Here is a 15,872-nt window from a genome sequence, read left to right on the forward strand (position 1 = left end):
TTGAAGGTTCATAATCAAATGGTCTTGTATGCTGAAAGGATTATTAACACACACATTGAAAAACCATAAGAAACATGTTTAAGGCTAGCAACATGTCTAAGTTCGATTTAGTATTGTTTAATATGATGTCTTGCCTATAATGAGCTGAATTGAACTTTCATGTTCCACTTAGTAAGATATCATAAACACACTTAATTAATCTATGTGGAAACTTAAAGATGAATTGTAATATGCTTAGTGATTAATTAGGATATGTTGTTAATGACATGTTGTCTAGCCAATAGTATTAAGCATGTGAATTAAATACAATCAAATGACTAGCCAATAAGCATGTGTGTTAAATACAAACAAATGGTTATGACAAATCTGAGATTACCTCAAATGATTATCAAGAAGTGTATCCAAGATAAGTAGACTTGCCTCTTTGGTTATGACAAGTCACACTTAAGGTAATACATCCAAGAGGAATCAAGCACTTAATGCATATAGTACTTGTATAGGATGTCGGGTATCTTTTGCAGGTATTAAATGAAGTAAAGAGACCAAAAGAATCATGTTTGAATGGATTCAAACTACCATACAACGGCTAGGTGAAAATGACCAGACATCGTGCGGTCGACCCACGGGCGATGTGGGCTGAGCCGTGGCAACGGCTATTTTTTGTTTCTCACTATAAATAACAAGACTTGGAGAGATTCAAATGAGGACTCTCTTGCATGCTAAAACTCCAAATATTAACAAGATCTTCATTCATATATGTTTGTGATTAGCAAGAGAGATATTCTATAATCTCATAGATTGAAAATTGATGTAAACTTACTTTCAAATTACTATCTTTGTGATTTTACTTAGTGTGATATTATCGTTTGAATTGCCTTAGGAATATCATTACTAGAAGAGTGAATCTTGTACTTTGTAATAGAAGCAAAAGCTAGCTTAGGGATCATCTTCCTTAAAGGGAACTATGAGGTTGATTAATTTCATTGGAAATTTATATTTGTCCAAGGTGAAGACAAGTTGATCTTAGTTGGAAGTAATCTTTCGAAGGGATAGAAAGATGAGATGTGTTGTTTACAAGGAATACAAGATTTGTAAGACGGATTTTCACCGGGTTTGGAAAAAAGGGTTAGTGAAGCAAACTCCCGATTAGTGAATCGGGGAGTGGATTAAGGTGGATTAGTTACACTACACACATTGAATTTGAGTAGATTAAGTTGATCAAGATTGATTTAACTTTGTTAATCATTGAAAAAGTTTTAAAAACATATCAAATAACTATTCACCCTCCTCTAATTAGTTACAAACTCTACTTTTTTAATAAACTCTACTTTTTATTAACTAGTGTGTAAAATTTTTCAGCTTACTAAAATTATAAACTTAAAACTTCTGTAAACTCTTATAAGCACTTAAAAAAAAAAAAATTCATTTATCAAAAAAATCCTTTATTGAATCCTGAATTAAGGAAAAGTGTAACACTTTCTTTGTTTCACTTCAACTATCCCCTGCATGAACATCCCAAAAAAAAAAAAAAATAAATGCCCAAAAATAAACCTTAGAAATCTTAAATTAAAGAAACCTTAAAAGCATAATCTCTTCTTTCCCATTCCTCCCCATAATCCAAACCTGCATCCTAATTCCTAAATCCCATATAATAAGCGCTATTAAATTGAAAATCCCAAACAAACCCTTGCAATTAGCCCTAATTTTACTACTAATTAGAGTGAAGAAATGTCGATGATGATGAGGTGGGAGAAATTAGAGTCACAAAGTGGGCCCGGGAAGAGATGGGGCCACACTTCTAACGCCGTTCGCGGTGGTCAACTTCTTTATATCTTCGGTGGTTACGGCGAAGATAACACCCAGACCAATAAAGTTCATATCTTTGATGCTAGTATGTTTTCTTTTCTTATTTTCTTGAATACCCATTATCGATTTTAGGGTTTATAATTAGTAGTTCATAGTTCTTGATACTAGTTTATAGTTTATGAATGTTTCCTATTGTATATGCATATATGTTAACAATGAAATGTTTATTTAGGGTTTTGGTCCCTTGTAATGTCATAGTGAATATGAAATTATGTTTTGTTAGCTAGAGCTGTTAGTTTAACGATTAAGCATGTGGTATCCGAATTTTTGTCGAAGCCCTAAGTTCGATCTCCTTCGGCTGCAACTTTAGGACGAGCCCTTGAGCAGTTACGTTTGGGCGAACCCGTTTACCTATGGGTATCGCATTTGGGCGAACCCGTTTAACTATGAGCGTATGATCTGCGTGTTTTGTTTATGTAGTTCATCACTACAGGTCCCTTTTTATCTGTAGAAATGTGCATAGGCTGTCTATATATATGATCTATCTATGATCTCAATTATGATTCATTATAATTATTTATTATTTATATTTATTTATTTCGTATTGTTATTGAGGTACAAGGACTTGGAGTGAACCTGATATGCAAGGCACACTCCCTGTGCCTAGAGATAGCCACAGCTGCACCACCGTTGGCGATAAGTTGTTTGTATTCGGTGGCACTGATGGGAACGTACCTCTTAAAGATTTGCATATTTTAGACACACGTGAGTTTTGCTACGCTCTTGCATTTGCATATGTTAAATGTCGGATTAATATAAACTTTAGGAGCATTATTACCGTGCATTTATAATATGATCTGATAACAGCCACAAATACATGGGTGACACCGTATGTAAGAGGGGAGGGTCCAGAAGCACGAGAAGGACACAGTGCTGCACTCATCGGCAAACGTCTCTTTATTTTCGGTGGATGCGGGAAGTCTTCTGATACTCTCGTTGAAGAATATTTTGATGATCTCTATATATTAAATACAGGTGAGGGGTGTTTATAAGACACTTTTGTTATATTTGTATTTATTTATCAACATAAGTGATTAGTTTATGTTAATTTAATATATTCAGAGACAATGATATGGAAACGAATGGCCACAACGGGAATCCCGCCAGCTAAGCGTAATAGCCATACATGTGTCTCATGGAAAAACAAGATTATCGTGATCGGTGGAGAAGATACGCAGAATTATTACATGTCTGATGTGCAGATGCTTGATACAGGTTTCAAGTTTGACTTTTTTTGACTGATTATTAATAATTTTGTCTGAAATTACGTGATACGTGATATCTACGTTCTTCTCTATAGATACACTTATCTGGACAAAATTGGTAACCAATGGCGATTTGTTGCCACCTAGAGCTGGTCATACGACAATTGCGTTGGGGAATAATTTGTTTGTCTTTGGAGGTTTTACCGATGCTGAAGACCTGTATGATGACTTATATATGTTTGATCTTGGTATGTAACTTAAGTATCGGTTGTATCATGATATATGTGCTAATACCTTTAACTTATGTATGTTTGATTTTGGTATTATAACAATTTTTCAGAAACGTATAAGTGGACCAAGGTCATGACCGTAGGTGCGGGCCCATCTGCCAGATTTTCTATGGCGGGGAGTAGTTTGCATCCACAACAGGGAGGTGTTCTTGTATTTATGGGTGGCTGCAATAAGACTCTTGAAGCACTTGATGACATGTTCTACTTATACACAGGTTTAGCTCTTGGTGTGAACTGCACAAATAGTATGTGTGTATGTGTGTGCGTGGCTAGAACATATATAAGACAAAAAGTCGAGTTTTGACCGACTTTGACCTGACTCGGTCAAAACTTGGGATTACTCGGAAAATCGGTCAAAACCAGTCAAACTTGGTCAACATTTGAGTACTCCCTAAAAAGTGTCCCGACCGAGTACTCCCGAGTAGCGATTTTGCAACCTTGAAAAGAACCTTCTGTTTTGATCTTAATGTTTATAATCTAATGTGGATTTTAGGGCTTGTAATTGAAAACGAGCGAGATGAAAGGAAGCTTGAGAAGTTATCTTTAAGGAAACAACTGAGATTGAAAAGTCAAGAGCAGCAAAGTGTGAATGCAGCGTATAGTACACCGATGATTGGCATGGAAACAAGTTCTAATGCCAATAGACCGATGAACACGCCTACGCATTTCGAGTTTACACCAAGTATGACCATCTTTCATGTGGCTTTAGTTGTCTTATTGGTGATGTTATGTGCTTGTTGTCAAAATCTGATGATATTTTATTCACTTGTACTATTTGCAGACAGACCAAACGTGTATTCAAATGATTATCATAATGCACATGGGAAGAGGACATTTCAAGCAAAAGTAACAAAAAACGTTACAAATTGTTATACGATTGAGACTGTAATTGATGGGAAGCCACTGCGTGGAGTTTTATTCTCGAACAACCTAAGCTCCAATAAGCCAGCTGCTGATGATTTAAGAAGGTCTAAAATCCATTTGTTATGATCCTATCTTCAATGTTTTTGTGCACTTTATAATTATCTAATAATAATCTTCTTGGATTTGGGTGTTATTAAATAAATAACAGGAAAAGAGTGGCAGTTGAAACAAGAAGTCCTGAACATCAGACACCAGGTGTTACATCTGCTGCTTCAGATATGAAGACCCCTGCAGCTTCTAATGTTTCCCCGTCCCTCGAGGTTAATATTCATATTAATTTAATGTATATATACGTGTGTGTGTGTGCGCGTGTGATAAATTATCAAGCTTATTTATATATTGTAGGTCCGGCTTAATCTGATGTTATTATTTCCGTAAGTGTTATGGTGATGCATATTGCAAGTCTTATTATCATGGAACTTCAAAAAGCATTAAATAAACACACCGTTGTAAAAAAAAACCCGATTACTCCTTTTCAAGAACAGACCGATCCGATTTTCTAAAATCCGTTTAATTAATTGGTCAACGTCAGTTAATGGGTCAAAATCAGATTTGTTGGTCAAAGTCAAGATTGGTCAAAATGAATTTAAACTAGAATTTTGGAGTTTTTGAACAAATGAATGATTATGTTTATGTTTTTAGACAATTGTGTTAAAGTTTATGCTTATGGTTTTGTTCTATATTTACACACATAAAATTTTGAAATTTATTATGTTTAAAAAGTCTAATCTGATTAATTCCCGAGTTTCCGATTACTTCCTTCAAAGTCCCAACCATGTATTCCCTGAGTTGCGAGTTTTGCAACCCTTGTAGACAACATCTCTAGGAAAGTCTTGCATTTTTTTTAGTATTCTTTGTCTCTTAATTGGATGTTGTTTTTACGTCAAACATCGTCTGTTGCAAACTAAATCATATAATTGACTAGTATAATCAGCTGCAAAACTAGTACTAGCATTTGCTTTTGCTGCTAGGAGTTGTGATAATTTGATAATTATTGATGTTGATTGCTTAGTGTATTTTGATTTCTGTAATTTGTTGAATAATATACTTTTATACCCGATTGAAGTGTTTGAATTAAAATTCTTATAATCCATTAAGTACGAGAGTATCTCTTTGAAAAATTTATTGATTAGTTGCTTAAAAAGGTTTGTCATCTACAATTCTCCAATTATTTTGTCTTTTCTATTTTATTTCTTGGAAGTTATTATGATAAGGAGATGGTGATACAAAGGGTGTGTTTGGCAAAACTAGCTGGTAGCTAGGGTAGCTTTTAGCTTTTAGCTGTTAGCTTTTACCTGATAGTTGGTAGTTGTTAGCTTTATAGATATATTTTGGTGTTTGGTAGAGTAGCTGAATCTCTTAAATAAAGAGTAAAATGACAAAAAGCTATAAGCTAAAAGTTAAACGCTAGTTCTAGTAGCTTTTAGCTTTTTCCTTGTGTCTAAAAGCTTTAAGCTCATTTAACCAAACAGAGCTTTTTATTAAATAAGAGCTTTTTCATAAAAGCTAAAAGCTCCGTGCCAAACATACACAAAATGACCTTGCCTAGCAGTATCAAGGTATATTTAATGTGTTACTTAAATCAAGTGGCTGACATTTCGAGTTTGATACAAAGGTCTAGAGTAGTTTCGATGTGTGACTCTGTTGTTAAAAATCATTGATATGGATAACGGTTCAAAATGTTGGGATTTAACAAGTTCATAATATACTTAAACCATTTTAAGAATTAAGAAAGCGGAAGCATGTTAATTACCAATTTTAGACTTGTTAAACTTTAACCAATTAAGGTTAAATCCCAATTAGGATCAAGTTGTGAAACATACTTACAAACTACAAGATAGATAAGAGATTATACCTTCTCCAAGCTATGTAGTTGATGATGAAGATGATGATGAAGAATAGAGCTTCAAATGGATGAAACCTCAAGTAGTTATACCCCAAACTTATGCACCAACACCTAGCCTTAGTTAGGATTTATAAACACTTGAATTATACTTGCAAAAACCAAACTTTGAACCCTCTTTTCTTCCCTAAAAGTCACTGCTGGACAGCAGCAGTTGGGAGGAGTTTGGTGCAGTTTTTTTTTAAGTATATTGCATGTATGTTGTTCCAAGAAGTCAAGGAACATGTATATGGATATATGGAAAAGCATGACCAAAGGAATGGCATCTCTAGCATGTGTATGCACAACTCCAAGGCCACTACTAATATTAAATAAAATGGATTTATTTTATAAAATTACATTTTATAAAACTTAATTTATAAAATACATTTTATAAAACTTCCATTTTATTTATTATGTTTACATCATTTATAAAACCTATTTTATAAAATGTAACATAATTAATTAATTATTTAACCTATAAATAATTAAATCCATATCATATAAATTATTCCATGATTCATATAAATATACATCAAGTAATAATTTAAGAAAGCCATTTTCTTAAAGTTCAAGTGTCGCGTATTTAATTAACGATCCAATCGCTAAGATTAAATACATATAAGGTGTCGGTAAGCTTGTTATTGGGTATGACCCGACTTGGATCATAACACATTAGCCACATTAATTTAATATGTCTCTCGGGCATACGAAGAACCTTCACAAAAGCTTATATAATAAGCTAGTCATTAGAGGTAGATTAGTAGATTTTGTTTTATAATAAAGTTCGTTTGGATGTAGCCATATTTATATAGTGTAAGAGGGTGTTTTGGGCTGTGTTTCAGAACAAATTTTGCTTTATTAAAACAACGTTGTGAAAAAACATGTCCCAACCTTCTTTAGTAACTGCATTTCTCTTTAGGAAGTGGATAATCATTTTTTTACCTACCACTTTTACTGATTGGTTCATGAAACATCCCTGGCAAAGTTTTCTTTTTATATATGCGCCAGTATAATATTTCAAAGTTTGAACTGGTTTTTAGTTCGTCAATTTTACATGCACATCTCCTTATATACTTTAGAAATTATTCTAGACACACTCTAATTACAATGTAGGGTTGTTAGTCAAACCTTTGAAATAGTATAAGAAAATAGACCCCGTAGTTGAAAGCTTGCTTTGCCCCTTAAGTTGAATAATATTGACCAGTGTTGCAAAAAACAGCCGAGAAGGAACGGATGTCGCAACGGATTTATAGTGTAGCGTTGGTCAAACACAATGTATTATGTATTGCCTTTAATTTGAAATCCTCATGTTTGAAATATTTATATAAAAGTCAACTTTGGTCAACATGCATCTCGACCCGTCTTGACCTTTGCGAAGCTCCAAGGTCCCGACCGTCTCGACCCCGTCTCACGTCTTTTTCAACCTTGATATTGTGTAGACATAATCTTCTGTTATAGAGTTTAGTATCAGATCATTGTTCACATACACATTCACCAAACTGTATATGGATTAAGTTTAAAATCTTGAATTCAATTTAACTCGCATCATAAGATTGGAGCTATACCATCTTGAAAGGTGGTGGAGCAACATAAACCGAATACTGCAACGCTTATCTCTAATTGTTGTGTAAATAATGTGCAGGTTTCAGGAAGTAGAAAGTCGTCGTTGGAAATCAACAGGATGAATACATCAGGTGCAGCAGCTGAAGACACTGCCAATTCAAATCCTAACCATGGTATCAAAAGTCCTACCCGTTTACCATGTAGTAGTATTGACATACAAATCTATTTGGTTATCTCACTACTTTACATGTATGAACTCAAACCATAAGGCATTTGAGTAATTGACATGCTTATTTATATGCATGAGATAAGCTTATTTATTATAAATAAATTCTACGTCTTATCAAATCTTTGTGGTTGCAGACAGTCAGCCTCAACCCATGTCTGTTGATGAACATGGTCTGTTGAATCCTTCAACACAGCAAGTATGATTCTTTTGCAGAAATCGATCAAGTCTTGTTTATAAGGTTAGGTCTCAATCACAACTGGATTTATTGTATGTGGTGACCACTGAACTCCAATTTTTTTAGACATAATTACTGAGATAGTCCCTGTGGTTTCACCCAAATTGCTGAAATAGTCCCTAGGATATTTTTACCGAGATAGACCTCATGGTTTTCCAAATGTTGCAGAGATAGTCTTTTTGTTACTGAGATAGTACCTGTGGTTTCACCAAATTGTTGAAACCACAGGGACTATCTCAGTAATAAAAGGACTATCTCAGCAACATTTTGAAATTCACGAGAACCAAGTAGATAAAAAACCCTAGGGACTTTCAGCGATTTGGGTGAAACCACATGGACTATCTTAGTATTTTTCTTTTAATCTAATTGAATGAATCTGACTTAACAAAAGTTTCACATCTGTAGGTGATCAATGGAATTGCAAGAGTAAATAAACAACAAAAGTCTCTAATCCGCTTGCAGACTCCATGTTTGGCTTGTCTGGGTTCCTTGGGTTGCTAGGGACAAACGGGCAGTGGTCATTCGCATTGTTAGACCTGTTATGTTTTGACCCGTGACAACCGATCTCAAACCCACAACAAGGCATGGACTCGGCTTTTGCATCTTAACAAAAAATGTAGGACCAGACAATTTAGACTTTTATTTTCCTATCAAGTTTATCTTAACAAAAAATGTAGGACCAGACAATTTAGACTTTTATTTTTCTATCAAGTTTATCACCTAGTTATTCCTTTTTGGTTCGTTAAACTGAGAAATTATCCCACCTTAGCTTTTGAGCCCTTTTTTCATGTCGATTGGCTGCGAGCTTATATTTTACCAAAACCGTTATGAATATCGGTTGTTATTGTCTATGTAACTGACAGTGACACCTACCAATTTTTTGGGGGGATTATCACCAAAAAGCCCATTTTTTTGACCTTTCTTGCGTGAGAGTCCAAAAAAAAATAAAATTGCCAATTTGCCCTCGCAAGGAGCAAGGTGCCTTGCTCCCTTGCGACCCTTGCGACCTTGGTTTCACATGGGAGCAAGGAGCAAGGCACCTTGCTCCTTGCTCCCAGGTGGAAGCAAGGACGCAAGGTGCATCTTGCTCCCTTGCTTCCACCTGGGGGGAGCAAGGACGCAAGGTGCCTCTTGCTCCCTTGCTTCCAGTCCTTGCTCCCAGGTGGAAGCAAGGGAGCAAAATGCACCTTGCGTCCTTGCTCCCAGGTGGAAGCAAGGGAGCAAGATGCACCTTGCTCTCAGGTGGGAGCAAGAGACACCTTGCGTCCTTGCTCCCAGGTGGAAGCAAGGGAGCAAGAGGCACCTTGCTCCTTGCTCCCATGTGAAACCTAGGTCGCAAGGCGCAAGGGAGCAAGGCACCTTGCTCCTTGCGAGGGCAAATTGGCAATTTTTTAAATTTTTTGGGCTCTCACGCAAGAAAGGTAAAAAAAATGGGCTTTTTGGTGATAATCGGCTTATTAGCTTGTCAGCTTGAACACATTATTATAAATGTGCTTACTGGCAGTTTAAAAACCTAAGGGGCATGATAAGTGATCAAACCCAAGGTGTATTTTTTTAGAAGCAGCAGTGCAGCACCATAGACCTTTAAAAAAGAATTAAAATAAACAAATAATGGTAATTGGTAATTAAAGTAGTACTACGTACATATGAATTCCAGATCCGGCATGAACTTGAACAAGATATCAAATTGAAACATTAAATGAATACAAAAGGTGTATAATACTAGGCAAGTCTACAATCAATAAAATGTACTGAAAAGTGAAAATATGTTTTTGGAAAGGAAAAAAAAAAAGATTTATACACTGAAAACGAAATTAACTGAAACTCAAATTGAGCAGGAATAGTAGAATGTAGAAAAATTTAGAGATATACAGCTGACCGTAATGTGAATTGTGAGATGTAAACCGATTAACTATTAAACGACTACTACTTTTGTTGTTATTGTTGTTGTTGTTGTTGTTGGTGATGGTGGTGGTGTATACAACGTGACTCCAACCACCCAGGCACCCAACTGAATCTATAGAAACTTCAATTTTGAAACACGGACTGAATTCCTTACAGGTTTATAGGAAATCGTCACAAAGAAAGTGCACGTAGTTTTAAAGAAATTACACCCATTAGTAGTTAATAATAAAAGTTATACCGAATGCCGATAGTTCATGACTTATATAAAAATGTACATAGTTGATCTTGATTTACTTAAAATACCCGTTGATCGTCCCTCGTATTTTCACACAGTTTAAATAACTTAGGTACCAATACATTTTTATGTAAGTAGACTATCAATGCATGTTTTTAAAAATGAAGACAATTGATGTAATTTTATGAAAATCACACGAATGATGCCGTGCAATACCAAATCAGTCAGGGATGATCGGGTTAATTTGCAAGAGATGAAGAAAACTGATGTAAAAGACACTAAAACGAGTACAAGAATCAACCATCCGAGCTCAACTAAGACGCTAAAAACTGAAACTAAGAGTTCACTACCTTACAAGGAAACTAACGCACAAATGAAACAATCCAAAGCAACTAAATGCACAAATGAAGACAATTGATGTGATTTAACGTAAACAACAAAAGCTAGCAATATCATATGCTCTTATATAAGATATAAGAACAAGAATATAAGATCCTTTGTATATCACGCGGTCAAGAATAAACTATAAAAGTACTACATATCATATATGTTAGTACGTTTATGGTGATTCATTAAATTTTTGGTGTTCAAAGGAATGAGCATGAAATAATTGTTTTGTATGTTTATTTACCAAAAAATATATTTATTTATAACATAAATAACGAAAATGAGCGAATAAAATAACTTAATGCCCGTTTGTTATATTCATTTTTATAATTTGATGTACCTCTCATATTCGTGACTAAAATATATGAACAAACATAAACAAGCTTCCTGTCAAACAGTTCCATAAACGCGAAAGAAGGCAAATTTCATTTCAAACAATCACATTATTACAAGAAGAAAAACAATAAAACATCATCAGTTTTCTTGAATTTGTTTAAACTTTGAACCATAACCAGGTTCTACATTAACATCAAACAACAACACTTCTTGCATAAAAACTCGAATTCACAGTATCAATTACCAGTAACACTACCAAACAAGTAACCCAAGGACGACCCACCACCTGGTGCTGCATGAACCTTGGTTGAAGGCCGATCCTGCACATAACATAAAGTCTTAAACTTAAAAAAAAAAAAAAAATCAAACTCAAACCAGAAACCAAAACTAAACAAATAAATCATACCGTAAGGAAATTGCCAGTGTTCTGACCCTCTGCTCGGAAATAATTGTTGGTCCGGCTATCTTTGATCCCAGCCGGTATCTCAGGTGTACTATTCAGCTGGAGTACAACCTCAGTAGGCTTAGGAGGTGGCTCGCTGGTTGCGGCTACGTGTACATGCTTCACTGGAGCTGCAGCTGCAGCAGTAGGGTTTGGCTCACCACTACAAAAAAGATAGTTAAGCGAACTCTGCCCACCTCCGCTGCTGACTCCACGACCCATGATGCTTTCGATTTCAGCTACACAACTGCTCTGAATTCCCAAATAACAATCATAGTAAGCTAAACAAACAAGCACCAACTAATTGTAATTGACAAACTTTAGAGGACATCTAATAAAGCCCTAAATTGGATATGCAGTATCTAATTCTTCGGTTAAGCTTATTTTATGAACCTATTGAATTGAATTGAATCTAATCTAATAACAAAAGCTCATTGAATCTAATCGCATGATTAAGTTTATAAGCTTCATTTGATTGATAATCTGGCAAAAACAAAACTTATTGACTTTTCAGTAGACCGATATATCTAAAAATTAAGCTAACTGAATAATTACATTGATAAGTGATCAAACCCTAGGTCTACCTTATTAAGCATTACTGTACACCTTTTGAGAACGAATTAAATTAAATCAACTAATAATGGCAATTAAAGTGCAACATTTGCCCTAAATTCCAGATCCAGCATGAATGTGAGACGATATATCAAACTGAACATAAAATGAGTACTAAAATATATCGTTTGTATACAGTTATATGTACAAAGAGTGAAATGTATAATTCAAAACCAAAAATTGAGCAGCAAAGAAAGAATATGGGGAGAAATCAAGGACCTGAATGTGAGTAATGGATTAGATCTAGATCAGAACCGAAATTGAAATTGAAATTGAACAACTACTTGTGTCGGTGTATATATTGTGACCCCAAATTCGAAGCGATCTTGAATTCTGCACCGGAGCGCAGATTCTTTACTTTATCCGGGTTAAATGGATATTTAAAATTAAATAGGGGGAGTGATTTGCATACAATTACAATATTTACAATTGTTTACTTGTATTCGGGTTTTTCGGTTTGTAAGTTTAAAGAGTTTACATTTTTGATGAACCTTCTTTCATTATATAAATTTTATCAAATATTATATAACATAAATAAAGATATTTACGATCAAAGTTGACAACAAAAAACTTTGAAAGTCAAACGTGAACACTTATAGTGGGACGATCGGATTATTATTATTATTATTATTATTGTTGTTGTTGTTGTTGAAAAACACAAGACTTAAACAAGATTTAATATTAAATTTAATAATTTAATAATATTCGTAATTAGTAATATTAATGTATGTGAATGATGTCATAACTCGTATGTTAGACTGATTATAATGGGGCTAACAAACGCCCATGAATTGGTGACTTGACACAATTCAACACCAAGTTTTATAACTAATGGGCGTTGATTTTCAAAAATAATGATGGCGTTGGATTTCTACAAAAGAGACAACACATATTGGTTTGTATTTATTATCTTTAGATTATTATAATACCTTTTTTATTAGTTATCATTATATATTAACACATCATCATAAAATTCATTTCTCACACCACTATTACTCCACACAAAAAATTTACCCAAAAAATCCAGTGTCAAGTCATCAAAAAGTGCAAAAAGAACCCAAATCACAAACTCACACCCTCTTCAATTACAAATGGTCTTAAAGTATACTCTTTTATGTAGCATGCATGGTCATGATCGTGATTTATATAAAGTGTGTAAATAGTAGGAACCAATTAATAATTGCGATTAAGTTTGTAAAAAGATGGCACTGGCGGGACATGAATACCACCAAAAAAAAAAAAAAAATCTTTTTATCGTCAGGAGCCGTGTACCCGTTAACGGGCTAGTTTTTTTGCCCATACCCATAACCAACAAATAATAACGACTCTCGGATCATAAGATTATAAAAACGTACGATCTCTCAAAATAAAAAAAGCTAATACAAAAAACTAGTGAAATGACCCGTGGAACCACGAGTTTGTTTAAATGAAACAGTTTAATAATATGTTTTAGGTATTAAGTGAACGTAAATGCTAAATTCATTTAGTTTAATGACCCGTGGAACCACAGATTTCGACTAAGAAACTTGTCGTTGTTTTTACAAACATATTGATATACTTAACTTTGTCAGAATAAATGAGCTACATTTATTCTCCCACGATCTTCTTTTAATTTTCATCACAATTTCTATTTTCCTTGTTATAAAAAGCCCACATTACAACATTTTATTGAGACATGTATTTCGTATACATATGTAACGTAATTAATCCCGTAAAGAGAACCCATATATGAATAATAATAAATAATAATATAATAATAATAAAGTTTGCTCTAAAATTTAGTATTTATATATTTAAAAATTATTATTATTAGTAATTAGTAATAATAAATGCCTATTTAATTTATTTTTTTTTAAATTTAAAGTGCAATTATTATATGAAGATTGTACAATATGCTTCAAAGTTTGTACATGTGTTCATGGGGTGTTTTGTAAAAGATTGTAGAATTTGTTTTAAAGTTTGTACATATTATCATGAAGATGTTTTATAATAAGGTTGTACAAGATGCTTCAAATATTGTACATATGGTCATGAAGGTGTATTACCATAAGGTTGTACATAATGCTTCAAATATTGTGCATATAGCCATGCGGTTTTTTTATCATAAGGTTGTACATAATGCTTTATATATTATACAATGAATATGTTATTATTTTTATTAAGTATAATTAATTAGTTTAATGACATCGTCATGAGGGGCTTAGAAATTTTTTCTTTATTTTTGAATTTTTTTAAGCTTGGATAATCTTTATTTATGACATCATCATTTTAGAGATTTATACAATACTATAGAAGATTAATAAATATAATTAGAATTATAATAAACAATAATGGCTAATTAAGGACAAGTTTATAGGCCATAACATGTATATTTGCGGACTATTCAAACGGGTATTACAGATTCACGAGTCGAATTTAATTTACTCGTAGTAGATATGATATATGATATATCCATGATCCACCTGTAACATCCCACCTTTTTCCGTTTTCTTTTCCGTTATACTAATTTAAACTCCGTTATATGTTTACAACATCTCCCGTAATTACGCGTTTTAAAATATTCCGTTTAGGTATTTTCCGCACCCGACTACAAACTCGAGGGACTAAAATTGACACGGGGCAAACTAGTTGACTAGGTCACCTAGTCTACCCCAATTTCCACCATTCAACCATCTCTCACTCTCTCTCTCTTTCTCTCTAGCAAGAACACACCCAATTTCCAAATTCATTCATTCATCATCTAAATCCGGATTAGGGAGCTAGCAACCAAATAAATTACATATTCTTGATCCTCTCATCATCCTCTTCGATTTGATGCTAACTACTTCGATTTTGGGTAACATTTCTAAAACACTAGATTTCTTTAAATTTGTGTTCTTGACTTAAAAGTGTGTTAATTAGTGTCTATGGCTCATTGTGATGTCGTGTATGTAATTTGTATGCTCGATTTGTTGTTTTTGGTGTAACTAGCTTGAATATGAAAATTGCTTGCTAAATCTTTGATTTTGGATGATTAAAAGTTGTTTAATTGTTAAAGTTCATGTATTAAATGTGTTACTAGCATCATTAGCTTCAAATTGATGTGTAGGTTGATTAAGAAAACTTCAAAAACATGATTATTGATTTTGAGATGTTTGACTAGGGTTTGATAGTTCTTGACATGAATTTTTGGATGCTTGAATGTCATGGAATGTTAATTGTTAGTGTTTAGTAGTAATGTATGCTTCATTACCTTCAAAACGGCATATCATATGTGTGAATTGGTTTCCCGAAACTCAAAATGCAATTGATGAACTTGAAACTTAGGAAATGGACTTTTATTGTTCGCTTGATGAGATTTCGGCTATTGTAAATGATGTTATTGTTGGACCATAAGTGCTTAGTTGTATTCCTCGTCAAAATGCCTTTCCAACGATATATGATAGGTATTATAAGTGTTTGCGGGTCAAGAGTTGGGTTGGAAAAGGTTTTGGTTCGTGCATACTTTGAAAAACTGACCAGAATTCTCTGCCCAGATGGTGGCGCGGCGCGCCCCATCCCCGCGCGGCGCGCAGATGTGCCTGGTCAGATTCTGACCTCCTCGTCCAATTTCACGTGAAATGTTTGATGACCTACGGACCTCCGATTCACATGAAACTTGTTTTAATACACTTGTATATGAATAATTAGCATAGAAAAATAGTCCGGGACCCGACCCGAACGTGTTGACTTTTTTCGTTGACTTTGACCGACCAAAGTTTGACTTTTTGTCAAACTTA

At 34.0% G+C, this 15,872-nt stretch overlaps 2 protein-coding genes across 3 annotated transcripts; one reads left to right on the forward strand and one right to left on the reverse strand.

Annotated features, from left to right (window-relative positions):
• Window positions 1-1,527: 1,527 nt before the first annotated feature.
• On the forward strand, window positions 1,528-8,971 carry LOC139892372 (uncharacterized). Its single transcript, XM_071875438.1, has 12 exons — window positions 1,528-1,891; window positions 2,422-2,571; window positions 2,674-2,841; window positions 2,929-3,081; window positions 3,167-3,319; window positions 3,412-3,576; window positions 3,855-4,043; window positions 4,143-4,329; window positions 4,434-4,545; window positions 7,813-7,906; window positions 8,097-8,200; window positions 8,603-8,971. The coding sequence occupies exons 1-11, from the start codon at window positions 1,729-1,731 to the stop codon at window positions 8,162-8,164; spliced, it is 1,602 nt and encodes a 533-aa protein (XP_071731539.1). The 5' UTR covers window positions 1,528-1,728; the 3' UTR covers window positions 8,165-8,200; window positions 8,603-8,971.
• Window positions 8,972-11,148: 2,177 nt separating this feature from the next.
• Window positions 11,149-12,468, reverse strand: LOC139892373 (protein SPIRAL1-like 3). Of its 2 annotated transcripts, none has more exons than XM_071875439.1 (3): window positions 12,334-12,468; window positions 11,467-11,754; window positions 11,149-11,380 (listed from the first exon to the last, which is right to left on the reverse strand). In XM_071875439.1, exons 2-3 carry the CDS (start codon window positions 11,722-11,724, stop codon window positions 11,297-11,299), a joined length of 342 nt encoding a protein of 113 aa, XP_071731540.1. In that variant the 5' UTR covers window positions 11,725-11,754; window positions 12,334-12,468; the 3' UTR covers window positions 11,149-11,296. The 2 variants fall into 2 exon arrangements, with proteins under 2 accessions (XP_071731540.1, XP_071731541.1); XM_071875440.1 differs by having other exon boundaries at window positions 11,467-11,749; window positions 12,334-12,453.
• Between the last annotated feature and the right edge of the window lie 3,404 nt (window positions 12,469-15,872).

The sequence above is a fragment of the Rutidosis leptorrhynchoides genome, chromosome 2 (assembly GCF_046630445.1).
Source record: "Rutidosis leptorrhynchoides isolate AG116_Rl617_1_P2 chromosome 2, CSIRO_AGI_Rlap_v1, whole genome shotgun sequence".
In the NCBI taxonomy this organism is placed as follows: Eukaryota; Viridiplantae; Streptophyta; class Magnoliopsida; order Asterales; family Asteraceae; genus Rutidosis; species Rutidosis leptorrhynchoides.

Coding starts and splice junctions, on each gene's coding strand:
- LOC139892372 (XM_071875438.1), top strand. CDS start 1,729: ATGTCGATGATGATGAGGTGGGAGAAATTAGAGTCACAAAGTGGGCCC. Junction 3,082..3,166: donor TGTGCAGATGCTTGATACAG/GTTTCAAGTTTG, acceptor TCTTCTCTATAG/ATACACTTATCTGGACAAAA. Junction 4,330..4,433: donor GCTGCTGATGATTTAAGAAG/GTCTAAAATCCA, acceptor AATAAATAACAG/GAAAAGAGTGGCAGTTGAAA.
- LOC139892373 (XM_071875439.1), bottom strand. CDS start 11,724: ATGGGTCGTGGAGTCAGCAGCGGAGGTGGGCAGAGTTCGCTTAACTAT. Junction 11,381..11,466: donor ACACTGGCAATTTCCTTACG/GTATGATTTATT, acceptor TGTTATGTGCAG/GATCGGCCTTCAACCAAGGT.